Genomic DNA, 27,676 nt, shown 5'->3' with positions numbered 1-27,676 from the left:
AAACTCCACTCGCGTGTTTGGAGAATAGAAGGATGAGTACAACCCCAAGAACAACATCCAACCGTGAAGCATGGAGGTGGAACATCATTCTTTGGGGATGCTTTTCTGCAAAGGGGACAGGACGACTGCACCGTATTGAGGGAGATGGACGGGGCCATGTATCGCGAGATCTTGCAACAACCTCCTTCCCTCAGTAAGAGCATTGAAATGGGTCGTGGCTGGGTCTTCCAGCATGACAACGACCCGAAACACACAGCCAGGGCAACTAAGGAGTGCTCCGTAAGAAGCATCTCAAGGTCCTGGAGTGGCCTAGCCAGTCTCCAGACCTGAACCCAATAGAAAATCTTTGGAGGGAGCCGAAAGTCCGTATTGCCAGCGACAGCCCCGAAACCTGAAGGATCTGGAGAAGGTCTGTATGGAGGAGTGGGCCAAAATCCCTGCTGCAGTGTGTGCAAACCTGGTCAAGAACTACAGGAAACGTATGATCTCTGTAATTACAAACTAAGGTTTCTGTACAAATATTAAGTTCTGCTTTTCTGATGTATCAAATACTTATGTCATGCAATAAAATGCAAATTAATTACTTAAAAATCATACAATGTGATTTTCTGGATTTTTGTTTTAGATTCCTTCTCTCACAGTTGAAGTGTACCTATGATAAAAATTACAGACCTCTACATGCTTTGTAAGTAGGAAAACCTGCAAAATCGTCAGTGTATCAAATACTTGTTCTCCCCACTGTATATTTTGAATGTTTGAAAAAACCGAGATGATTTTTAGGCCATATCGCCCACCCCGAAAACACTCAATTAGATTTGAAAAGGACAGAGTTTGTATATGTGTTTGCGTGTGCCTGTGTTTGTGTTTGGCCACACTAGAGTCAGGGCAGAAGGATTATCACTATCTATTCCCAGACAATTATCTCAATCCTTCCTTCTTCCCTTTCCTTCACTTAAAATCTTTCTATCTCTCTCCCAGGCTCTCTCTTTCCCCCATTTTCCTCCCTTTCTCTCTCTCTGCCTTCTTCTCTGCTCTCCCTATATCTCCTCCTCCACCTCTCTCCTCCTTTTTAATTACAGTGACGCTCTGAGATGGGGAAATTAGTTGCCTGGCAACAGGATGCCGTTGGACCAATAGCATTCTCCCAAATGACTTGACTGTAATATGGTTAAACAGAGAGAAGGAGAACTGGAGGGAGAAAGGAGAAAGATGGAGGTGAAAAGAGAGAGAGGAGTCTTTCAAATTCATTAGAGTTTTAAGGGGAGGAGAAAGAAAAGCGAGAGAGAGAGCGGGAAGCGGAGGTCTGTGTGTCAACGGTAGACAGTCTGTCTCAGTGGAATCTATAGGATGTCAGGTTTCATACAATAGAGAGACGCACATACTCATACCCCAAAGCCCTCTGAGTAACACAGAAATATACAGAAACACACACTGCATTAAATAACAGCCCAACCTGGGAGATTTAGTCATCATTCATTTTTAATGGGCTGACTTGGAGATGCAGGTCGTGTACTCTTAGCTGAGGGAAGGGGTTACTTTGTGAAAGCTTGAGTGTGTGAGACAGAAGTAGAGAGAGTGTATTTTGAAGGTCGGGGGAAAGAGGAGGTTTGGAATAGGTGCTTTATGGAAGATTAACACTGTGTGTGTGTGTGTGTGTGGCTTGTTGTCATGCAGGTGGTACAGAATCCTTCATGATAATGTCAATAAGGGGACACATGAATATTCAGTAGTCAGAACCAATGACACTGCAAAGTTGGGGGGAAGAGCGATATTACCCAGAGTAAGTGTGGTTGTGTGTGTGTGAGCATGCCCAATGCAGACAGCAGGGGAACAGACATATAGATGTGGGAGAATTAAATAGGTGTGTGTCTGAGCGAGGGAGAGTGTATGTGGTGTGTGTGTCTGAGCGAGGGAGAGTGTATGTGGTGGGTGTGTGTATGTGGTGGGTGTGTGTCTGAGCGAGGGAGAGTATGTGATTGGTGTGTGTCTGAGCGAGGGAGAGTGTTTATGGTGGGTGTGTGTATGTGGTGGGTGTGTCTAAGCGAGGGAGAGTATATGTGGTGGGTGTGTGTCTAAGCGAGGGAGAGTATATGTGGTGGGTGTGTGTCTAAGCGAGGGAGAGTGTATGTGGTGGGTGTGTCTAAGCGAGGGAGAGTGTATGTGGTGGGTGTGTGTATGTGGTGGGTGTGTGTCTGAGCGAGGGAGAGTGTATGTGGTGGGTGTGTGTATGTGGTGGGTGTGTGTCTGAGCGAGGGAGAGTGTACAGTTGAAGTCGGAAGTTTACATACTCTTAGGTTGGAGTCATTCAAACTCGGTTTTTCAACCACTCCACACATTTCTTCCCACCAACAAACTATAGTTTTGGCAAGTTGGTTAGGACATCTACTTTGTGCATGACACAAGTAATTTTTCCAACAATTGTTTACAGACAGATTATTTCACTTATAATTCACTGTATCACAATTCCAGTGGGCCAGAAGTTTACACACACTAAATTGACTGTGCCTTTAAACAGCTTGGAAAATTCCAGAAAATTATGTAATGGCTTTAGAAGCTTCTGATAGGCAAATAGACATAATTTGAGTCAATTGGAGCTTTACCTGTGGATGTATTTCGAGGCCTACCTTCAAACTCAGTGGCTCTTTGCTTGACATCATGGGAAAATCAAAAGAAATCAGCCAAGACCTCAGAAGAAAGATTGTAGACCTTCACAAGTCTGGTTCATCCTTGGGACCAATTTCCAAATGCCTGAAGGTACCACGTTCATCTGTACAAACAATAGTACACAAGTATAAACACCATGGGACCATGCAGCCGTCATACCGTTCAGGAAGGAGACTCGTTCTGTCTTCTAGAGATGAACGTACTTTGGTGCGAAAAGTGTAAATCAATCCCAGAACAGCAAAGGTACAAAAGTATCTATATCCACAGTAAAACGATTCCTATATCGACATGACCTAAAAGGCCACTCAGCAAGGAAGAAGCCACTGCTCCAAAACCACCATAAAAAAGCCAGACTACGGTTTGCAACTGCACATGGGGACAAAGATCGTACTTTTTGGATAAATGTCCTCTGGTCTGATGAAACAAAAATAGAACTGTTTGGCCATGATGACCATCATTGTGTTTGCAACCCTCCCCCTTTTTCCTCCAATCTGAAGAACACCATCCCAACTGTGAATCGGGATGGCAGCATCATGTTGTGGGGGTGCTTTGCTGCAGGAGGGACTGGTGCACTTCACCAAATAGATGGCATCATGAGGAGGAAAATTATGTTGACATATTGAAGCAACATCTCAAGACATCAGTCAGAAAGTTAAAGCTTGTTCGCAAATGGGTCTTCCAAATGGACAATGACCCCCAAGCATACTTCCAAAGTTGTGGAAAAATGGCTTCAGGACAACAAAGTCAAGGTATTGGAGTGGCCATCACCGAGCCCTGACCTCAATCCTATAGAACATTTGTGGAGAGAACTGAAAAAGCGTGTGTGCGCAAGGAGGCCTACAAACCTGACTCTGTTACACCAGCTCTGTCAGGAGGAATGGGCCAACATTGACCCAACTTTTTGTGGGAAGCTTGTGYAAGGCTACCTGAAACGTTTGACCCAAGTTAAACAATATAAAGGCAATGCTACCAAATACTAATTGAGTGTATGTAAACTTCTGACCCACTGGGAATGTGATGAAAGAAATAAAAGCTGAAAGAAATGATTCCCTCTACTATTATTCTGACATTTCACATTCTTAAATAAAGTGGTGATCCTAACTGACCAAAGACAAGGAATTCTTATTAGGATTAAATGTCAGGAATTGTGAAAAACTGAGTTTAAATGTATTTGGTTAAGGTGAATATAAACTTCCGACTTCAACTGTATGTGGTGTGTGTGTGTGTGTGTGCATCCAGATAGACAATAGATACATTAGAAAGGGCTGAGACAGCAGAAAGAACAGACCAGAGTAATTGAAGCCTAGAGAAATGGAACAAAGCAACAGAGAGATGGAGCTGGTGAAAAGTAAAGATGTTTGCGTGCAGGGATGGATGGGGGGGGGGGGGATGTGTGCAGCGTGTCTTCACAGGATCAGAGAAGAATGGCTTGGGAAAGAATTTAGTTTGAAGTAAACAAGACAGCTATACGCCTCCAGTTTTTCCAATAGTACAGTATGTGAACTAACCTCACTTGTGTGTGTGTCTCTCTCTCTGTATCTCCTTCTCCCCCTCTCTCTGTATCTCTGTTTCTCCCCCTCCTCTGCATATCTTTCTGTCTCTCTCTGTAGGTATGTGAACACCCTGCTGAAGCTGGTTCCCCAGGTCTTGTCCCTGCAGGAGCAGCTGAGAGAGGCCGTCCAGAACGGAGACATGGAGACATCACACGGAATCTGTCGCATTGCTGTCGCACTGGGCGAGAACCACTCCAGGTGTGGGTGTTTGTTGGTCCCCAAAAAGCCCTCACAGATAACTAAAACACAATTGTGTATGCGCTGTCCCCTCTAAATCATCAACCAATCATTCCTTTCACTTCCCCTCCTCACACTCCTGTGGTGACATAATTGATGCTTCTGGATTAATTATCACAAACCAATCAAGAATAATCAGATAAGATGATGTGTTCAGCTCCAAGTGCATGCCAACCTGGTAAACAAGCTGTTTGTTTGTTATTGTGTTCTTCTGCAGGGTCTCCCAAGGCCTCATGTCTCACTGTGTATGTCAATATCTCCATCTGAACCTTTCACCTGTCACTCTATCTGAGAGAAACAGTCCTGCCTGTCCCACCCACATCACCTCACTCTATCTAGAGAAACAGTCCTGCCTGTCCCACTCTCACCTCACTCTATCTAGAGAAACAGTCCTGCCTGTCCCACCTCCACCCTCAACGCACTCTATCTAGAGAACCAGCCCTGCTGTCCCACCCCCTCACCTCACTCTATCTAGAGACAACGTCCTGCTGTCCCCCCCACCTCACTCTCTATCTAGAGAAACAGTCCCTGCCTGTCCCACCGCCACCTCACTCTATCTAGAGAAACAGTCCTGCCTGTCCCACCCCACTCACCTCACTCTATCTAGAGAGAACAGTCCCTGCCTGTCCCACCCCACCTCACCTCACTCTATCTAGAGAACCACCCTGCCTGTCCCACCCCACCTCACCTCACCTCACTCTATAGAGAACAGTCCTGCCTGTCCCACGCCATCTCACCTCACTCTATCTAGAGAAACAGTCCTGCCTGTCCCACCCCACCTCACCTCACTCTATCTAGAGAAAACAGTCCTGCCTGTCCCACCCCCACCTCACCTCACTCTATCTAGAGAAACAGTCCTGCCTGTCCCACCCCACCTCATCGCACTCTATCTAGAGAACCAGCCCTGCCTGTCCCACCACCTCACCTCACTCTATTTAGAGAACCAGCCCTGCTGTCCCACCCCACCTCACCTCCTCTATCTAGAGAACCAGCCCTGCCTGTCCCACCCCACCTCATTTTCACTCTATCTAGAGAAACAGTCTGCCTGTCCCACCCCAACTCACCTTCACTCTATCTAGAGAAACAGTCCTGCCTGTCCCACCCCACCTCACCTCACTCTATCTAGAGAAACAGTCCTGCCTGTCCCACCCCACCTCACTCACTCTATCTAGAGAACAGCCTGCCTGTCCCACCTCACCCCACCCTATCTAGAGAAACAGCCCTGCCTTTCACACCCCACCTCACCCTATCTAGAGAAACAGCGCTGCCTGTCCACCCCACCTTCACTCTATCTAGAGAAACAGCCCTGCCTTTCACACCCCCACCTCACTCTATCTAGAGAAACAGTCCTGCCTGTCCCACCTCACCTCACTCTATCTAGAGAAACATCCCTGCCTGTCCCACCCCATCTCACCCTATCTAGAGAAACATCCCTGCCTGTCCCCACCCCACCTCACTCTATCTAGAGAAAACATCCCTGCCTGTCCCACCTCACCTCACTCTATCTAGAGAAACATCCCTGCCTGTCCCACCTCACCTCACTCTATCTAGAGAAACATCCCTGCTGTCCCACCCCACCTCACCCTATCTAGAGAAACATCCCTGCCTGTCCCAACCCACCTCACTCTATATAGAGAAACATCCCTGCCTGTCCCACCCACCTCACCTCACTCTCCTTAACTACTGACCTAGTTTACTTGGCTTTGTCCGTTTCTCTCACTTACTCTCTCGCTCCCGTTTTCTCTCTCTCTCTATCTCTCTCTCTCAGGGCTCTTTTGGAGCAGGTAGAGCACTGGCAGGGCTTTCTGGCTTTGGTCAACATGATCATGTTCTGTACTGGGATACCAGGACACTACCCAGTCAACGAGACGACCAGCTCCCCTCACACTCACCTTCTGGTACACACTACAGGTATGCACCCTAACCCCTGCACTGTAACCAGTCCCCTACACTTTAACCCAGGACACTAACGTTACACCCTAACCCCAACTACCCTGTTCAGAATACCACCACTTAACAGCACACACTTTCTCTCTTTCCAGGACGACATTATGTCGTTTGAACTCTGAGAGACAGGCGGTGTATCTGCAGGTTTATAGACCAGTGTATTTCCAGCTGGTGGATGTTCTGCTGCATAAAGCCCAGTTCCCCTCTGACCAGGAGTACGCATCATGGTCCTCGGATGAGAAGGAGCAGTTCAGGATCTACAGGTACAAGAGTGTGGATGGGGATGTGTGTGTGTGAGAGAAATGTGATTTGCTGACAGGTCTATTGGTCAGCAGATGAGCGTGTGTGATTGTACCAGCCTGTAAGTTAAGTGGCAGATGAGGGCACAAATGTCTTATGGATGAATACGTTTGTCTGAGTAACAGATCATCAGATGCTCAGAAGCACATTACTAACAGCACAGTATGAAATCAAGCCCTGCTGTTAGTCCCTGCAGAGTTAAATGGTGCCTTCTATTTCAAATCAAATTTTATTTGTCACATGCTCTGAATACAACAGGTGTAAACCTTACAGTGAAATGCTTACTTATAAGCCCTAACCAACAATGCAGCTTTTAGTAAATACCTACAAAAAAAGTAAGAGATAAGAAAAACAAATAATTAAAGAGCAGCAGTAAAATAATAATAGCGAGGCTATATATTTAGGGGGTACCGGTACAGAGTCAATGTGCGGGGGCACCGGTGTCGTGGCAATTGAGGTAATATGTACATGTAAGTAGAGTTATTAAAGTGACTATGCATAGACAATAACAGAGAGCAGCAGCAGTGTAGAAGATGGGGGGTGCAAATAATCTGGGTAGCCATTTGATTAGGTGTTCAGGAGTCTTATGGCTTGGGTGTAGAAGCTGTTTAGAAGCTTCTTGGTCCTAGACTTGTCGCTCCGGTACAGCTTGCCGTGCGGTAGCAGAGAGAACTGTCTATGACTAGGGTGGCTGGAGTCTTTGACAATTTTTAGGGCCTTCCTCTGACACCGCCTGGTATAGAGGTCCTGGATGGCAGGAAGCTTTGCCCCGGTGATGTACTGGGCCATACGCACTACCCTCTGTAGTGCCTTGCGATCAGAGGCCGAGCAGTTGCCATACCAGGCAGTGATGCAAACCGTCAGGATGCTCTCGATGGTGCAGCTGTAAAACCTTTTGAGGATCCATGTCAAATCTTTTCAGTCTCCTGAGGGGGAATAGGTTTTGTTGTGCCCTCTTCACGACTGTCTTGGTGTGCTGATTTCAGGTGTAAACCAGGGATGCAAACTAGTCACCTTTTGGCAAAATTTGCTGTTTTGAATCCAAAATAGGTGATCCGTGTAGATCCGATGAGAAAAGATCACTACTGGCTGTAAGCGAACGATTGATGCGCATTTGGAGCAATACTGGCAGCTGTATCCAAGGCTCAGCCAATCGTTTACATAACAACAGAATGCAGCGCAGCACGCGACTAAAGAAAGAAGAGACAACCAATTTACTAGTTACAGCATCAGCGCGCCTCTGGAAAGGCAGCGCGTCAGTTACAGCAGCGTGTCCCCTGAACGATAAGGAAGAGGTAAGGTTAGGTGAGAAGCCTGACCACGGAGACCGGGGTGAGAAGGTGATGAAGCGTACTTCATGAGCTGTAACCGAAAACAACTGGCATTTGGAAAGTTTGAGGTGAGGGAGAAAGTGTGGTGGAACAAGTATTAGCATTGTTGAGTATCTTGCTAGCTGGATCCTATTTTCCGTTAGCTAGCCAGAGAAATGTTGAGCAACATTAGCCAACTTATTTGATCATATAATAGAGTTTATGGTGTGAAATTTGCTTGCTAATAAAACGTTACAACATCAAATGTGCTAACATTAGTAACCTAACTAATTCTCTATAGTATTAACTGGTATACGACTCCTTTCTGTTCCTCAAGTTACAACGCGTTAGTTGCTTACTGGACCCTGGCAATCTGTGTGAAATTTTAGCGGTTAGTTCGTTAACTAGTTATCTGTTAACTAATGTTTTCCCTCTACAGTATGTGGTTAATTTTCAGAATGAGAGAATTAAGTAAAAATTAGGCGTTGCTTGTTAAATAAGTGGATTCAGGAATCCAGTGTAGCTGGAGCTGGGCCTGGCTTATTAAACTGGATGCCATTATGGATGCCATTAAACTGGAACATTAAAAACTTTCGCCTCTTTCTCACTTTTGCTGGCATATTGTAGAACAGATGTACACTTTCTGCCTGTGGACAAGGTAATAATGTGCAGTGTAGCCCAAAGATATTGTTTTTGTTGTGTTGAACTTGACAGTAACACATGTGAGTGAGGGAGGATTATAATATTTTTTACTCAGTGAATGTTATCTTTGCACACATGTAGCCTTGTGCACTTGATCAATGTCTATAGTGGCCACTATAATAGTGCAAAAATAGAATGCCTGTTTGTTTCATTCTATTTCTACTTTAAGATGTTTTTTTCCCCAAGTGCAATATTTAGATGTGTGTGGTCACAAGCGTTTATATAAGCTGTCATCGGCTAACAACGCTTCTCTATTATAAACCGTATGGAAGGCTATATAAGGGTCAGTACAAGCGTTCTATTATAAAGGCTGTCATGGTCACCAAGCGTTCTATTATAAAGGCTGTCATGGTCACAAGCGTTCTATTATAAAGGCTGGTCATGCGTCAACAAGCGTTCTATTATAAAGGCTGTCATGGTCACAAGCGTTCTATTAAAAGGCTGTCATGGTAACAAGCGTTCTATTATAAAGGCTGTCATGGTACAAGCGTTCTATTATAAAGCTGTCATGGTACAGCGTTCTATGATAAAGGCTGTCATGGTAACAAGCGTTCTATTATCAAAGGCTGTCATGTCACAAGCGTTCTATTATAAAGGCTGTCATGGTCACAAGCGTTCTAATATATAAAGGCTGTCATGGTCACAAGCGTTCTATTATAAAGGCTGTTGCATGGTCACAAGCGTTCTATTATAAAGGCTGTCATGGTCACAAGCGTTTCTATTATAAAGGCTGTCATGGTCACAAAGCGTTCTATTATAAAGGCTGTCATGGTCACAAAGCGTTCTATTATAAAGGCTGTCATGGTCACAAACGCTTCTATTAAGGCTGTCATGGTATACCAACGTTCTATTATAAGGCTGTCAGTCGCGTCACAAGCGTGTCTATTATAAAGGCTGTCATGGTACAAGCGTTCTATTATATAAAGGCTGTCATGGTAACAAGCGTTCTATATATAAAGGCTGTCATGGTCAAAGCGTTCTTCACCTGTTATTAATAAGGCTGTCATGCCCCGCTACCAACCCGCTATCATTATAAAGGCTGGTCGTGGTCACAAGCGTTCTATTATAAAGGCTGTCATGGTCACAAGCGTTCTATTATAAAGGCTGTCATGGTCACAAGCGTTCTATTATAAAGGCTGTCATGGTAACAAGCTTTCTATTATAAAGGCTGTCATGGTAACAAGCGTTCTATTATAAAGGCTGTCATGGCTAACTGTAATATCAGTGTATTGTTTTTTCTCAAGACTTGAGTGTSATTTGCAGTAAAGTCTAGGCAACAAATATCATTGGATTGCTTTCTTTACATTTTTTAGCTGTTTGTTCGGTTCACATTAACCACGTTTTATTTTACACACAGAGACTGATCATGTAGGTCATATTCTTTGTTGTTTAATTAGTTAAAGCCTGCATTTCCCCGAGCAGGGATTTTCTTCATGTTTCAATGCAACAACAAAAAAAGTGTCACTTTTTGGGCCCTCACTAGTTTGCATCCCTGGTAAACACATGATTTGTACATATTAACTCAATAGAAAAAAGCAGTGGACCCAAAACAGAACCTTGTAAACACACCACTTTCCCCCATAGTATTGATAGTTCCACCTCTATAACAAAACCTTGCCTTCTGTTGGTAACACGTGTGTTCCAGGGTGGATATCTCCGACACTCTGATGTATGTGTATGAGATGCTAGGAGCTGAGCTGCTCAGTAACCTGTATGAGAAACTAGGACGAATACTGACCAACACAGAACAAGCCTCGTCATGGCAGGTACAGTGTGTACACACACACACACACACACACACACACACACACTGAACAACCACGCACTGTCTGAAGCCGTTTGTCTCTTCCAGCATACAGAAGCGTTGTTATATGGGTTCCAGTCGATAGCGGAGACAATAGATGTCAACTACTCTGATGTCATCCCAGGCCTGATTGGACTCATCCCCAGAATTAGCATCAACAACGTCCAACTGGCCGACACCGTTATGTTCACTATAGGTATTGATACGGTCATAGCTGTCATTTCTTTGTCTTGTTCATCCCGGGAATCACAAGGAGAAAAAAATAAATTTTGGACAGGAAAAGCATCAGACTCCTTTGTTTGTCTCCTGTAGCGTACAGTGTTACTGTCTTAAATCTTTTCATCCACTGTGTTCTTCTCCCTCCTCCCTGTAGGAGCTCTAGCAGAGTGGTTGGCGGACCACCCGGTGATGTTGAGTAGTGTTTTACCTCTGGTACTCCAGGCCTTAGGGAACCCAGACCTCTCCGTCTCCTCTGTCTCCACACTCAAGAAGATCTGCAGAGAGTGCAAATACGACCTGCCGCCCTACGCTACAAATATAGTGGCTGTATCACAGGTTTGTGTGTGTGTGTGTGTGCTGTATATCACATTTCATGTTTTTATTACATTTGAGTCAATATAAATAATTCTACTGATACTTCTGCTATCCTCTCTTCTTCACAGGAGGTGCTGATCAAGCAGATTCACAAGGTCAGTTCTAGTCCTGTCTGGAAATAATGCAAGCCAAAACCCCAATGTGCCAACTCACTGGACCCACTCTAAACATGTATAATGAAAGTCTGGGACAGTGTCAAAATTCAAATAACTTTATTATCTGCGCATTTACTACATGCAACAATGAGCGTATTCAATAAAATAAAATCAAGCACAGGGAGTGTACACGAGACAATATAATGAGTCAGCCCATTCTGTCATGAAAACAAAGAGCAAGGTTAGAGCTGGTGACAAGACTGATGGATGGCAGCTAGCAAACAGCACTTACACAAAGGGTCACATTATCTTTCAAAGGCCTGGAAATGTATAATGTTCTCTCTCTTTCCCTCTTCCACCTCCTCTCTCCCTCTTCCTCTCTCTCTTCCTCCCTCTTCCTCTCTCTCTTCCTCCCTCTTCCTCTCTCTCTTCCTCCCTCTTCCACCTCCTCTCTCTCTCTTCCACCTCCTCTCTCTCTTCCTCCCTCTTCCACCTCCTTTCTCTCTTCCTCCCTCTTCCACCTCTCTCTCTTCCTCCCTCTTCCACCTCCTTTCTCTCTTCCTCCCTCTTCCTCCGCCTCCTCTCTCTTCCTCGCTCTACCTCTCCTCCCTTCCTCTCTCCCACTTCAGACCAGTCAGTGTATGTGGCTGATGCAGGCCTTGGGCTTCCTGCTGTCTGCTCTGCCTGTGGAGGAGATACTGAGGAACCTGCACTCCCTCATTACACCCTACATACAGCAACTTGAGAAACTAGCGGATGAGACGGTACACACACACAAACAACACACACTGTGGTAACAGTGTTAAAGTGGCATACTTTCCTCTCTCTATTGGACTGGGGCCATATGAACAGACCTTGTGTCTGCATGGATGCAACACACACACACACACACACACTCTTCCTCTTCCTCTCTCCTCCCTCCTCCCTGTTGGACTGTGTCCATATGAACAGTTGAACATTTCTCTGTGGGACCAGATTGGCTTCATTACTAAGCCATGGGCTACTGAATCACAGGGACATAAGACACACACACTCTGACACAGCACACACACACACCAGATTCTTACTTTATTAAATGTCACATCTAATGAATCTGGGCCTTCGTATAGGAGCTAAAAATAAGGATTTGACATTTTCTCAAAATAAGGAGCTGACATTAACTAAAAATAAGGATGTGACATTATCAGTGTTGAATTAGTCTCTCTCCCCTGATCTATTGTTCTGGAGTCAGCAGAGACCTGAGTGTCTGGGTGAACAGAGATGTCAGTTCAAATGAAGAGTTTCATCTCTCTCTCTCTGCCTTTTCTCTTGCTGCCTTTCAATTCAAGGGGCTTTATTGACATGGGAAACATATGTTAACACTGCCAAAGCATGTGAAGTGGATAATATACAAACGTGTTATATGATAACAATGAACAGTAAACATTACACTCACAGAAGTTCCAAAACAATAAAGACATTACACATGTCGTATTATATACAGTTGAAGTCAGAAGTTTACATACACTTAGGTTGGAGTCATTAAAACTCGTTTTTCAACCACTCCACAAATTTCTTGTTAACAAACTATAGTTGTGGCAAGTCGGTTAGAACATCTACTTTGTACATGACACAAGTAATTTTTCCAACAATTGTTTACAGACAGATTATTTCACTTACAATTCACTGTATCACAATTCCAGTGGGTCAGAAGTTACATACACTAAGTTGATGGTCCCTTTAAACTGCGTGGAAAATTCCCGAAAATGATGTCATGGCTTTAGAAGCTTCTGACAGGCTCATTGACATAATTTGAGTCAATTGGAGGTGTACCTGTGGATGTATTTCAAGGCCTACCTTCAAACTCAGTGCCTCTTTGCTTGACATCATGGGAAAATCAAAAGATATCAGCCAAGACCTCAGAAAAAAAGTTGTAGACCTCCACAAGTCTGGTTCATCCTTGGGAGCAATTTCCAAACGTCTGAAGGTACCACGTTCAACTGTACAAACAATAGTACGCAAGTATAAACACCATGGGACCACGCAGCCGTCATACCGCTCAAGAAGGAGATGCGTTCTGTCTCCTAGAGATTAACATACTTTGGTGGCTATGCTATGCTCACTGAGTCTGTACATAGTCAAAGCTTTCCTTAAGTTTGGGTCAGTCAGTGGTCAGGTATTTTGCCACTGTGTACTCTCTGTTTAGGGCCAAATAGCATTCTAGTTTGCTATGTTTTTTTGTGAATTCTTTCCAATGTGTCAAGTAATTATCTTTTTCTTTTCTCATGATTTGGTTGGGCCTGATTGTGTTGCTATCCTGAGGCTCTGTGGGGTGTGTTTGTGAACAGAACCCCAGGACCAGCTTGCTTAGGGGACTCTTCTCCAGATTCATCTCTCTGTAGGTTACGGCTTTGTTATGGAAGGTTTGGGAATCCCTTTATTTTAGGTGGTTGTAGAATTGAACGGCTCTTTTCTGGATTTTTATAATTAGCGGGTATCGGCATAATTCTGCTCTGCATGCAATTTTTGGTGTTTTACGTTGTACACTGAGGATATTTTTTGACGTATTCTGCATGCAGAGTCTCAATTTGGTGTTTGTCCCATTTTGTGAATTCTTGGTTGGTAAGCGGACCCCAGACCTCACAACCGTAAAGGGCAATGGGTTCTATAACTGATTCAAATATTTTTAGCCAGATCCGAATTGGTATGTCAAATTTTATGTTCCTTTTGATGACATAGAATGCCTTTATTGCCTTGTCTCTCTCACTCTTCGTTCACAGCTTTGTGGAAGTTACCTGTGGCGCTGATGTTTAGGCCAAGGTATGTATCGTTTATTGTGTGCTCTAGGGCAACGGTGTCAAGATGGAATTTGTATTTGTGTTCCTGGTGACTGGACCTTTTTTGGATTACCATTATTTTGGACTTACTGAGATTTACTGTCAAGGCCCAGGTCTGGCAGAATATCTAGGTGCTGCTGTAGGCCCTCCTTGGTTGTGGACAGAAGCACCAGATCATCAGCAAACAGTAGACGTTTGACTTCAGATTCTAGTAGGGTGAGGCCGAGTGTTGCAGACTGTTCTAGTGCCCTCGCAAATTTGTTGATTTTTATGTTGAAGATAGTGGTGCTTAAGCTGCATCCCTGTCTCACCCCARGGCCCTGTGSGAAGAAATGTGTGTGTTTTTTGCCTATTTTAACAGCGCTCATGTTGTTTGTGTACATGGATTTTATGATGTTGTATGTTTTTCCCCCAACACCATTTTCCATCAATTTGTATAGCAGACCCTCATGACAAAAATTGTGTCAAAGGCTTTTTTGAAATCAACAAAGCATGAGAAGCCTTTGCCTGTCGTACGATAATTTGGTAAAAAGCCAATTTGACATTTGCTCAGTACATTGTTTTCACTGAGGAAATGTACGAGTCTGCTGTTAATGATAATGCAGAGGATTTTCTCAAGGTTGCTGTTGATGCATATCCCACGGTAGTTATTGGGGTCAAATTTGTCTCCACTTTTGTGGATTGGGGTGATCAGTCCTTGGTTCCAAATATTAGGGAAGATGCCAGAGCAAAGGATGATGTTAAAGAGTTTTAGTATAGCCAATTGGAATTTGTTGTCTGTATATTTTATCATTTAATTGAGGATACCATCAACGAGTGTTTTTATTTTGTCCTGTAGTTCATTCAAGGTAATTGGAGAATCTAATGGGTTCTGGTAGTCTTTAGTAGTTGATTCTAAGATTTGTATTTGATCATGTATATGTTTTTGCTGTTTGTTCTTTGTTATAGAGCCAAAAAGATTGGAGAAGTGGTTTACCCATATGTCRCCTTTTTGGATAGATAAATCTTCATGTTGTTTGTTTAGTGTTTTCCAATTTTCCCAGAAGTGGTTAGTCTATGGATTATTCAATTACATTGAGCTTTCTGTTTGAAATTTTTAGATTAGATTAGATAGGGAAGCTGAGAGGTCAAATATACTGTTAAGATTTTCTACTGCTAGGTTTACACCTTCACTAWTACAGTAGAACGTTTTGRCCAGGAAGTTGTCTAAAAGGGATTGAATTTGTTGTTGCCTAATTGTTTTTTGGTAGGTTTCCACACCACATTCCTTCCATCTATAGCATTTCTTAATATTACTCAGTTCCTTTGGCTTTGATGCCTCATGATTGAGTATTGCACTGTTCAAGTAGACAGTGATTTTGCTGTGATCTGATAGAGGGGTGTCAGTGAGCTGACTGTGAACGCTCTGAGAGACTCTGGGTTGAGGTCAGTGATAAAGAAGTCTACAGTACTACTGCCAAGAGATGAGCTATAGGTGTACCAACCATGGGAGTACCCTAGAAGCCTACCATTGACTATGTACAGTGGGGAGAACAAGTATTTGATACACTGCCGATTTTGCAGGTTTTACTACTTACAAAGCATGTAGAGGTCTGTAATTTTTATCATAGGTACACTTCAACTGTGAGAGACGGAATCTAAAACAAAAATCCAGAAAATCACATTGTATGATTTTTAAGTAATTAATTTGCATTTTATTGCATGACATAAGTATTTGATACATCAGAAAAGCAGAACTTCATATTTGGTACAGAAACCTTGGTTTGCAATTACAGAGATCATACGTTTCCTGTAGTTCTTTGACTAAGGTTTTGCACAACTGCAGCAGGGATTTTGGCCCACTCCTCACAGATCTTCTCAGATCCTTCAAGTTTCGGGGCTGTCGCTGGGCAATACGACGTTCAGCTCCCTCCAAAGATTTTCTATTGGGTTCAGGTCTGGAGACTGCTAGCCACTCCAGACCTTGAGATGCTTCTTACGGAGCCATCCTTAGTTGCCATGGCTGTGTGGCTTCGTGTCGTGTCATGCTGGAAGACCCAGCCACGACCCATCTTCAATGCTACTTACATGAGGGAAGAGGTTGTTGCAAATCTCGCGATACATGCGCCCATCCATCCTCCCCAATACGGTGCAGTCGTCTGTCCCCTTTGGCAGAAAGCATCCCAGAGAATATTGTTTCTACCTCCATGCTTCACGGTTGGATGGTTGTTCTTGGGGTTGTATCATCCTTCTTCTTCCTCCAAACAGGGCGAGTGGAGTTTAGACCAAAAGCTCTATTTTTGTCATCAGACACATAGATCTTCTCCCATTCCTCTCTGATCATCCAGATGGTGCATTGGCAAACTTCTAGACGGCCTGGACATGGCGCTGGCTTGAGCAGGGGGACCTTGCATGCGCTGCAGGATTTTAATCCATGACGGGTGTGTGTTACTAATGGTTTTCTTTGAGACTGTGGTCCAGCTCTCTTCAGTCATTGACCAGGTCCTGCCGTGTAGTTCTGGGCTGATCCTCACCTTCCTATGACATTGATGCCCACGAGGTGAGATCTTGCATGAGCCCCAGACCGAGGGTGATTGACTGTCATCTTCAACTTCTTCCATTTTCTAATAATTGCGCAACAGTTGTTGCTTCTCACAAGCTGCTTGCCTATTGTCCTGTAGCCCATCCCAGCCTTGTGGCAGGTCTACAATTTTACCCCTGATGTCCTTACACAGCTCTCTGGTCTTGGCATTGTGAGAGGTTGGAGTCTGTTTGATTGAGTGTGTGGACAGGTGTCTTTTATACAGGTAACGAGTTCAAACAGGTGCAGTTAATACAGGTAATGAGTGGAGAACAGGAGGGCTTTCTTAAGAAAAATAACAGGTCTGTGAGAGCCGGAATTCTTACTGGTTGGTAGGGTGATCAAATACTTATGTCATGCATAAAATGCAAATTAATTACTTAAAATCATACAATGTGATTTTCTGGATTTTTGTTTTAGATTCGTCTCTCACAGTTGAAGTGTACCTATGATAAAAATACAGACCTCTACATGCTTTGTAAGTAGGAAAACCTGCAAAATCAGCAGTGTATCAAATACTTGTTCTCCCCACTGTATATGCAGCGCATGCGACAGAGCTGCAGGAGTTGTGACCCGTTTTTGTTGGTTTGTTGTCATAGTTGTTGCCTAGGGGGGGCATATGGGGGAGGGAATGCTGTCACCTCAGGCAGGTGCTTGTCCTCCTCTCTGCCTCTCCTCTTCGCTGCCAGTCTCACTCTCTCGCTCTGCTCTCCTCTCGGCTGCGGTCTCACTCTTCTCTGCCTCTCCTCTGCTGCTGTCTCACTCTCTCTCGCTCTCTTCTCTGCGTGTCTCCTCGATGCCTGTCTCAGTCTCTCTCTGCTGTCTCTCGCTCTCTCTCTCTCACCTCTCTGCTTCTTTCTCTCTCTGCCTCTCCTCTCGCTGCCTCTCTCTCTGCCTTTGCTGCCTGCTCTCTCTCTCCTCTCGCTCCTCCTCTCTTCTCTCGCTGCCCGTCTCTTTCTCTCCCTCTCCCTTTCTAACCTGTCTGATTGTGTGATTTATAGCCATGACGTCAGACTAGGGAATCAGGTTGTTGTGCAGCTGACAAAACACATGGCACCTTGAGGCAAGAGGTGAAACTGCAACCTCCACTATATTGTAAGCTACAGTACAACCATTGTCTGTTTTTTATGCATTTGGGGTGGTATTCTGACTTAATTTTGGTCGAGTGTCCAGATTCTTTTCACCCATTGACGTCAGGGAATGATTTGGGTATAAGTCAAGTTGCACACACCTATCTCAACTCTGAAGTGTGTGTGTGTGTGTGTGTGTGTGTGTGTGTGTGTGTGTGTGTGTGTGTGTGTGTGTGTGTGTGTGTGTGTGTGTGTGTGTGTGTGATGTGTGTGTGTGTGTGTGTGTGTGTGTGTGTGTGTGTGTGTGTGTGTGTGTGTGTGTGTGTGTGTGTGTGTGTGTGTGTGTGTGTGTGTTCAGTAGCAACATTGCTCATTAAGCGAAGGGAGTCAGCCCAGCTGCATTACGCCTCCCTTGTAAGCCACAGTTCCGTTGTCATGGATACAGAGCGGTGATTAAATCGGTACTAACAAAGCTTTAATTAGTGTTGTCACCCTGGAGAGCGTGTGTCTGAAATCTGCAGAAAGATGAAGCCATCAACTAACTGACACACCCAAAATCATCTCTTCTCTTTTTCACTTCTTCAGAATAAGTTCTGTCCTTTTCACTTCATCCCTCTCTCTTTCATGTTCTTTCACTGTTTCTCTTTTTGTTTCACTTGTTAAGACATGGCAAATCTTGTTTGTCTGGCTCCCTGAAGCTAATGACTTACTTTCTCGTCTTTCTCTCCCTCCCTCATCCCTCTCTCCAGCCCAACCCGTCCAATAAACTAGCGATAATCCACATCCTGGGTCTGTTATCTAATCTCTTCACTACGCTGGACATCAGCAAGCAGGAGGACGAATCAGGAGAGGGCACAGCGCCACCTGTGAAAACAGCCCCGCCACCACCAGGACCTAACCCGGTGAGAGACACCACCATTAACACCCAGGCACACGCCAGCTCAGTGGGAGTGTTTAGCGTTTTCATTGTGGGAGTGTTTAGCGTTGTCTAGGTTACTCAAACTAACATGTGTGTGTTCTAGGTGGTGGTGGTCCTACAGCAGGTCTTTGCTCTCATTCAGACGGTCCTCAGCAAGTGGCTCAACGACTCTCAGGTGGTGGAGGTGAGACAAGCACACACTGAACAGACCTATAGTGATATTTTTTTTAATGAAGCATAACAAAATCTGACCTGAACAAGCTGAAAATGAACAGTTTCTGTCTCCCTCCCTCCTCCCAGGCCGTGTGTGCTATCTTTGAGAAGTCGGTGAAGACTCTCCTCCATGACTTTGCCCCCATGGTGTCTCAGCTCAGTGAGATGCTAGGACAGATGTACAGTACCATACCACAAGCCTCAGCACTGGACCTCACACGACAGGTACACACACAAACACACGCTTGAACACACTCACGCATACACAATACACACTCACACGCATCAGAGGCACACACACAAACACCTTGACCAGTGTGAAACCGTCTGTGGTTGTATTTGACAGATGGTCCATATATTTGCCAGTGAGACGGACAACTTCCCTCCCATCAAGGCTCTATTTGAGCTGGTTACCTCGGTAACACTCTCCATCTTCCAGCAAGGTAGGGGGTCCTGCAGGGGAGGGGGGTGATATTTGTCTGTTTTTCTTTTGGGTGATTTTGATTGACAGGAAACCTGCACACACTCCTGCTTTCAGCAGCAGGGGAAATGCAATGGCTGCATCTCAATAGTCTAAAGTCCTTGTCTCCTCTCCTTGGAGCTGGAATGTTGAAAGCACCTATTGCATCATATTGCAGTGTTTTTAGATGAGTGCAGATGAAGGGGAGGCGATGAGGAGAGGAAGTCACGTTAGATTATTGATATGCATCCTCTGTCCTCCTGTGCTGCTATGGAGAATTAGAAAAGAAAAAGCATTAGAAGGAAGTTCTGTTTTTCACACTGACATTATCCAGTGGTTGTTATCTGAATACTGTCCAGCCCTCTCTTCTCCCTTTTTAGTTGTCCTCTCATTCCCTACTCCCTCTCTTCTGCTTTGACTGTGTTTGATTGATAATGGCTGCCTCTCCTCCTTTCTTTAACTCTTTCTTTCTGAGCAGGTGACCTTAAATGTTACACTGTGGCCTGTATCTTATACAGTATGGTGCAACGTTACAAAACATCACAGAATGTTGTTGCAGAACAAGGTTCATATAGAAATATATTGTGTAGAACAGACAGTCCTCTCGGTTTTACAGAACAGAATTGTGTGTGCTCTATACATTGCATTTCTATCTGGGTTGCACCCCACTGAATAAGCCTGTAAGGTGGGGTCTTGGGTCTTGTTTGGAGTCTGGGAACAGTGAAGGGAAGGGTTGCCTCCCAAGTGTTCACCTTTTGGGGGGTGGGTGGGGGTAGGGGTCAGGGGTTCTATTGACCCAATCCCAAATCGACCCCCAGCCCCTACCCCCTTGGCACATGGATGGTTGTAAGCCACACAGAAAAATATCATATTGCCTATCGTATGACATTACAAGSCCCTAGGGTGTATAGTCTAGGGGAGATGCATAGGGGCTAGTCCAGGGGAAGGGGATAGAGGCTAGAGGTTGATTTGGGACTGGACGCCCCTTTTTCTCTGAAGCGTCACAGTAACAGAGGTGCCTCCTGGGTTCCCCACTCCAAACCCACTTTTGTTATTTTTAGATTTGTTCCTTTCTCTCGTTACTACTTTCTTTTTTATCTCCAAATGGAACCCATGTCTTCTCTTTCTCTACCTGTTTTCTGTTCGTTCAACCGCTCCCTGTTTTTCTGAGACTCTTCCAAAGCTTCACACGCCCCTCCTCCCTCTCTCTGCCCTTTGTTTGTTCTTTACTCACGTGTGACAATTATTTCAATGAGATCTTTTCTGTTCTCTTTTCTTTCCACATGACTGTTGAATCGGTTGAGTTGCTGTTTGTATATTATTATTATTCTCTTTATGATTTGTTAAGTTTCATCTTTATTATATTTTAGGACCCAGGGATCATCCTGATATTGTTGATTCATTTATGCAACTCCAAGCTCAGGTGTGTTTTTGGTTTCTTATTTCATTCACTTTGGGTTTCTCAATCTCTCTGTCTCTCTCTCTCTGTCTCTTTCTGTCTCTGTCTCTTTGTCTCACTCTCTCGTTCTCTCTCTGTCTCTCTGCGTCTCTCTCTCTCGCTCTCTGTCTCGTTATCTCTAGCTCTCTCTCCTTTCTCTTTCTGTTGTTTGTTAAAAAGGGTCCTAGGGCGACCCATCATAATGGCAGGGCAGAGAATAGACAGTAGGTGGCACTATTGAAGGACCGACTGTCTTCTTCAATACTCAGGGCTCTAACCAGAAGCTTCACCTTTGTCTGAAGATGAGGGAGTTCGGTTCAGAGTTCACCAAGGTCATGTCCAGTAGGCAAAAAACAAGAGAATGTTTTGAAAGGAGGAGGGACAAACTGAACGTGTCCAATAAGAAACATTTTCATGTTCAGTTGTCCTACTGAACACGACCCTGGGCTGTAGTTCCCAGTGACCTCACTGGTTAGAATCCCAGAGCCACGCCCCTATTCTGATGTAATTCCAGCCCAGTGCCAATCAAAGCCCAAATTAATTAATATTCCATTAATTAATCAATTCAGGCGAATTGGTTGCCCTCTTTTTTTATTTTTGTCTTCCTTCTACATTCTTCTTCCTTTAATCTTTGGATAGATCTGATCTCCTCTCCTCTTCCCTCTGTCCCCCTCTCCTCCTCCATCCTGAATGAGTTAATTACAGTATCAGTTGTATTTATCCGTACATGTACTTTACTTACCTATGTTGCATATTCAATCCAACCAGGCCAAAAAAGGGAGAAAAAATAGTGTATCAGAATGAAATTGATACAAAAGCTACAGAACCATCATTGCCTTTAGTTTGACTTAAGTTTTGAATAATTTTCTATTTTTGTTTTTCTCCAGTTTGTTTGCTGAGTTTGCATTGGAGCAGAGTTGTGTACTTACTGTATGAGTGGTAGTTTGTCGTAGGGAGAGTGGAGTAGTCTAGCCTGGTAGCTTCATCTGTTTACCTGCTATAGACAACTCCTTTAGCCCAACTCACATTCACTCCCCCTCAAGGATTTAAAAACATTGGATTGGTGTAAAAAACACTTTGTCTACACCAGGGGTGTCAAACTCATTTCGCATCGTGGGCCACATACGGCCTAGGGCAGGGGTGTCAAACATACGGCCCGCGGGCCGGAACCGGCCCCCAAGGAGGTTCGATCAGGCCCGCAGGATAATTTGAAAGTGGAAAAAATGCATAAAAGACATGGAATTAATATTTTTAATTCGCTGCAATTCATGGATTATCCGCTAAGGGGCGCACTCTTTCCATCAGAGTAGAAGACAAGCTGCATCACTGAGACAGACTGAAAACAGCAGACGGTATCAATGCGCCATCTGCTGCTTGTTACGACGTTGTTAATACCTTGGTCTCTACCTCTCCGCTACACCCTCATTAGCCAAAATGTCGTTATCCAAACGGAGAAAAGTAGATAAGGAGTGTAGAATTTTCAAAGAAAAATGGACCACGTCCTATTTATTTACAGAGATGCACGGAAAACCTTCGTGCTTGGTGTGTTTGCAACAAGTTTCGGTATTGAAGGAATATAATATTCGACGCCACTACGAGACTCATCACAGCGAAAAATATGACGGCTTGCAAGGACAACTGAGAAGAGATAAGATTAACGAATTGCTGGCGGGTCTGAGGAAACAGCAGTCAACTTTCATCCAGAGCCGAGAAGTCAGTGAAGCAGCGGTAAAAGCCAGCTACCTAATTGCTAGCGAAATAGCATTAGCATCGAAGCCGTATTCCGACGGTGACTTTGTTAAACGATGCATGATGAAGGCGGCTGAACTTGTATGTCCCGAGAAGCGACAAGCTTTATTGCACATAAAAAAGTAAATTGCACATTTGTCTAAGGAAATATGAGGTGTTTCATGAAATGTTTTGTAAAAGGATAGTTCATTAAATTTCAATKTTTTCCTAATGTTCTTGTGCTTCTTTACACCAAAACAAAGGAAAGACATGATATTTTGGTTATTTATAGCAGAGTATGGTATAATTTTAATGGTCCGGCCCACTTGACATCTCCCTACACCAATCCAATGCTGTTAAATCCCAGATGGGTAGTGAACGAGGTCACACATCAGGGAGAATCAGAATTTGCCTCTTGTTGTTCAGCTCGGGCTACAAGTTGTTCCTGACGTTGTGGGTAAACAGTTGAACATGGCAATGACAAAGGAGTTGTCTAAAGCAGACACAGTTCTGTCTACGAGGCTAGAAGAGTGGGGGGGGGCAGAGAGAGGGTGTACCCATGGAGTAGGGGCACAGACTCCTGCCCTGTGTCATGCCTCTGTCTGCCTCCTACTGTAGGCCCTCAAACGGAAGCCAGATCTCTTCTTGTCTGAGAGTCTTGACGTGAAAGCTGTGTTCCATTGTGGTAAGTGTGTGTCTCTTTGCTCCCAACACACACACGGATCATTGTGTGTGTGTTGCCGCGTCCCTTTTAACACGCACACTGTAAAACTGTTAGAAAGTGTTTAAAGGTCAACTGCCCCCATTTAAATCCAGAGAAGTTGGTTCTATGTGGCATGGATGTGAGTTAGAAACATTCATTCTAGTGTCAAAATTGACTTCAAAGTGTAAATAGGATAAATTTGGACATAACGTCATTCTCGTCCAAAACTGACTTTTGTAAAGGAGTTTGTCACGACTTACTGGAGGGTTTACGATCATGTCCACTTGCCCAGTGCTCACTAACACGAGAGAAGCAGCTGTGCTAATTAAGCTCTATCTGCTGCACGCGCTCTATCCAATCACAGCATCCAGAACCTCCAGACAGTGAGACAGACCTGTCCTTTATGCAGCGCATCAGACTGATGTTTGATAGTGTTAATCACGCAAGTCTGCCACTTTTGGAGCAAAATTAGAATTGAGACGATCAGCGCGCACTTGTATCCTAACTGCAACTTGTCAATATTCCAAAACCCATTTGCGAGCATCTTGTGTCCCCCGCAACCTGCTTTGTAACATGATTCCCTATGAAACACTGCCAGACAGAAACACTCTGGTAATAGTGAGAAAGTTGTAAAAAACACAACGGCACCGAAGTACACACGTTGCCACTCGCCTGTGCTGAACACAGAGTTGAAACTTAGCTAGCAAGTGATTTTGGGCACTGATAAACAATGTGTAGCTTGTGCTTTATTTACGATAGTTTCCCAGCTTGCAGATTATGAAGTTGTAGACATGTTACCAAACACCTTAGCGAGATGTAAAATTGACTAAGATCTCCTTGGCAAAAACTTCAAAATTAATTACAGATTTCTTGATTTATCTTAAATTAATTCTGACAATTGATAGGAAGTGACTATTTTGAGGAAGACGCTATGTTGTTGCTACAGTGACTCAGGAGGGACAAACAACAGTACCTGCTAGGGTAGGAGATAATAACACACCCAGATCAAACCACACCACCAAGACCACTCTCGTTTGTCGTCAGTCATGGCTGCTTAATGAGCAATCTTCCAAACGAGGCCAAATCAGGAAGTGCAGTCGCCCTTTAAATAGTTTAAATAGAATAGCTTTTGTATTTTTATGTTTCTTTAATGCCCCCCCCCTTCACTCTCCTGTAGGAGTACTGTCACTCAAATTCCCAGAGGCTCCAACAGTGAAGTCTACCTGCTTGTTCTTTGTGAGTGTACACACACACACACACACACACACACACACACACACATACACACACACACACACACACACACACACACTGCCCTCTGTATTTATTTGGACAGTAAAGCTAAACATTTTTAATTTGGCTCTATACTCCAGCATTTTGGATTTGAGATCAAATGTTTTTTAGTAAAGAATGTCACCTTGTATTTGAGGGTATTTTAATATCTGTTTTGCTGTTTAGAAATGAAAGAACTTTATGTACAGTAAACTGCAAATGCATCCAACAAGTTTGTAGTCACAAGCTTGATGTAGTCATTACGTGCTAGGAATATTGGACCAAATACTAAACTTTTGACTACATTAATACACCATAAGTGAATATGTCCAAATACTTATGACACCTTCAAATGGGGGGACTATATACATAAAGTACCTTCATTTTTAAACATTAAAACAGATATGCATGAAAATACCCTCAAATAAAAGGTGACATTCTGTACTTTCGCCTAATTTGGAAAAACTCCAAAATGTTGGAGTATAGAGCCAAGGTTTTAGCTTCACTGTCCAAATAAATACGGAGGGAACTGTATGTTTTTGGTTAACCAAGGTGGATCTTGTTGAAATATGTTCTTAGTTTTGTGGTTCTCTCTGATTGTCCCTGTGTGTGTGCCGTAGACTGAGTTGTTGCCCCGTTGCTCAGATGTGCCCCCAGTGGCCAGAGTGGTGCAGGAGGATGGAAAACTACTGCTGCAGGCTGTACTAGAGGTAAACCTACATGCATCCTCGCTAATGTACTTTACATGTCTTACTGTATACTGAAACATATCACCTTATTGACTGGTCTTTCCTTTCTTCCTCTCTCTCTCTCTTTCCAGGCAATCGGGGGAGGTTCATCTRGTAGTCTGATGGACCAGTTTGCTGAGGTGCTGTTCAGTCTCAATAAGCACTGTTTCCCTCTTCTCACTGTGTGGCTGAAAGAGGCGCTGCAGGCAGCAGGCTTCCCCTCCACTAGGGTCACCACAGAACAGAAGGACACTTTCACCCAACAGATACTCAGGTACCACACACACACACATGTACTTGCTCACTCACCTAGGCAATGCTGCTGTTAGCTTTTCTTTCTCTGTCTCTGACACCTTCTCTCTCCTCCCGCTCTCCCTCTAGAGAGCGAGTCAATAAGCGGAGGGTGAAGGACATAGTGAAGGAGTTTACACTAGTCTGCAGAGGGCTTCACGGGACCGAGTACGCCGCTGAATACTGACCCTGACCTTGCCACGACTTCCCCAGGCTGGACGCCACGGTACCACAGTACCCACAAACCCCTCAACACTGAAGTTTTCCTTGGACGATTGAAACTAGACCCTCCCCCTAGAACAGAAAACAGCTCCCCATACAGGCCAGCCATTGGACGAATGGCGCTCTGTCACACCAKTCAACGGTCTGACGAAGGCTGCTCTCCTTCTTTCCTCTCTTTCCCGCTGTCTCTATCTCTCCTTCTTCCCTTTTGTGACTTCAACTCCCAGCATGCCCTCTCTTTACCCTCTTTCTCTCTTTTCTCTCGCTCTGTTGTTCCATTGGGATCTTCCATGGCTCAGAGGCTGTTTCCTGGTTGTTTAGCATCTGAGATGATAGTGGTACTATACCTGCTGTACGTAGCTAGCTAGTTTATCTTTGTATCTTTGGAAAGAAAACTAAATAAATATACAGTACCAGTCAAAAGTTTGGACACACCTACTCATCCAAGGTTTTCTTTATTTTTACTATTTTCTGCATTGTAGATTAATAATAATCAAAACTATGAAATAACACACATATAGAATCATATAGTAACCAAAAAAGTGTTAACCAAATCAAAATATATTTTATATTTGAGATTCTTCAAAGTAGCCACCCTTTGCCTTGATGACAAATTTGCACACTCTTGGCATTCTCTCAACCAGCTTCACCTGTAATGCTTTTCCAAAAGTCTTGAAGGAGTTCCCACATATGCTGAGCACTTGTTGGCTGCTTTTTCCTTCACTCTGCCCATTCAACTCATCCCAAACCATCTCAATTGGTTGAGGTCGGGTGATTGTGGAGGCCAGGTCATCTTATGCAGCACTCCATCACTCTCCTTCTTGGTCAAATAGCCCTTACACAGCCTGGAGGTGTGTTGGGTCATTGTTCTGTTGAAAAACAAATGATAGTCCCACTAAGCGCAAACCAGATGGGATGGCGTATTTCTGCAGAAAGCTGTGGTAGCCATGCTGGTTAAGTGTGCCTTGAGTTCTAAATAAATCACAGACAGTGTCACCAGCAAAGCACCATCACACCTCCTCCATGCTTCACGGTGGGAACCGCACATGCGGAGATCATCCGTTCACCTACTCTGCGTCTCACAAAGACACGGCGGTTGGAACCCAAAATCTCACATTTGTACTCATCAGATCAAAGGACAGATTTCCACCGGTCTAATGTCCATTGCTTGTGTTTCTTGGCCCAAACAAGTCTATTTTTCTTATTGGTGTCCTTTAGTAGTGGTTTCTTTGCACCAATTTGACCATGAAGGCCTGAGTCACACAGTCTCTGAACAGTTGATGTTGAGATGTGTCTGTTACTTGAAACTCTGAAGAATTTATTTGGGATGCAATTTCTGAGGCTGGTAACTAATGAACTTATCCTCTGCAGCAGAGGTAACTCTGGGTCTTCCTTTCCTGTGGTGGTCCTCATGAGGGCCAGTTTCACCATAGCGCTTGATGGTRTTTGCGACTSCACTTGAAGAAACGTTCAAAGTTCTTGATGTTTCTATTTGACTGACCTTCATGTCTTAAAGTAATGATGGAGTGTTGTTTCTCTTTGCTTATTTGAGCTGTTCTTTCCATAATATGGACTTGGTCTTTTACCAAATAGGGCTATCTTCTGTATACCTTGTCACAACACAACTGATTGGCTCAAACGCATTAAGAAGGAAAGAAATTCCACAAATTAATTTTTAACAAGGCACACCTGTTAATTGAAATGCATTCCAGGTGACTACTTCGTGAAGCTGTTTGAAAGAATGCCAAGAGTGTGCAATGCTGTCATCAAGGCAAAGGGTAGCTACTTTGAAGAATATAAAATATATTAAATTTTTTTAATACTTTTTTGGTTACTACAGATCCATGTGTGTTATTTTCATAGTTTTTGTGATTTTTTCACTATTCTTTCAACAGGTGAAAATAAGTACAAATAAAGGAAAAACCCTTGAATAAGTTGGTTGTCCAAACTTTGACTGGTCTAGTAATATATATAATATATAAATATAACACATATATTTACCATACAATAATATAATATGTGTGTAATATATTATATACAACATAATACT

At 43.9% G+C, this 27,676-nt stretch overlaps 1 protein-coding gene across 1 annotated transcript in view; it reads left to right on the top strand.

Annotated features, from left to right (window-relative positions):
• The window catches only part of LOC111975962 (importin-13-like), a 49,307-nt gene extending 21,848 nt beyond the window's left edge, over positions 1 to 27,459 (top strand). The window contains 20 exon segments of the mRNA XM_070447610.1: positions 4,275 to 4,415; positions 6,223 to 6,334; positions 6,336 to 6,365; positions 6,497 to 6,517; positions 6,519 to 6,664; positions 10,359 to 10,479; positions 10,566 to 10,713; positions 10,891 to 11,072; positions 11,180 to 11,206; positions 11,836 to 11,970; positions 18,402 to 18,554; positions 18,675 to 18,755; positions 18,872 to 19,009; positions 19,131 to 19,227; positions 20,615 to 20,667; positions 23,029 to 23,095; positions 24,291 to 24,349; positions 25,006 to 25,095; positions 25,206 to 25,387; positions 25,495 to 27,459. Of these exon segments, the coding sequence (XP_070303711.1) occupies positions 4,275 to 4,415; positions 6,223 to 6,334; positions 6,336 to 6,365; positions 6,497 to 6,517; positions 6,519 to 6,664; positions 10,359 to 10,479; positions 10,566 to 10,713; positions 10,891 to 11,072; positions 11,180 to 11,206; positions 11,836 to 11,970; positions 18,402 to 18,554; positions 18,675 to 18,755; positions 18,872 to 19,009; positions 19,131 to 19,227; positions 20,615 to 20,667; positions 23,029 to 23,095; positions 24,291 to 24,349; positions 25,006 to 25,095; positions 25,206 to 25,387; positions 25,495 to 25,591 (2,080 nt within the window). The 3' untranslated portion in view covers positions 25,592 to 27,459.
• Positions 27,460 to 27,676: the final 217 nt, after the last annotated feature.

This window comes from Salvelinus sp. IW2-2015, linkage group LG16, assembly GCF_002910315.2.
Source record: "Salvelinus sp. IW2-2015 linkage group LG16, ASM291031v2, whole genome shotgun sequence".
Lineage (NCBI taxonomy): Eukaryota > Metazoa > Chordata > Actinopteri > Salmoniformes > Salmonidae > Salvelinus > Salvelinus sp. IW2-2015.
The sequence above is the reverse complement of the archived record's forward strand: the minus strand, read 5'-3'. Positions and strand labels throughout refer to the sequence as shown.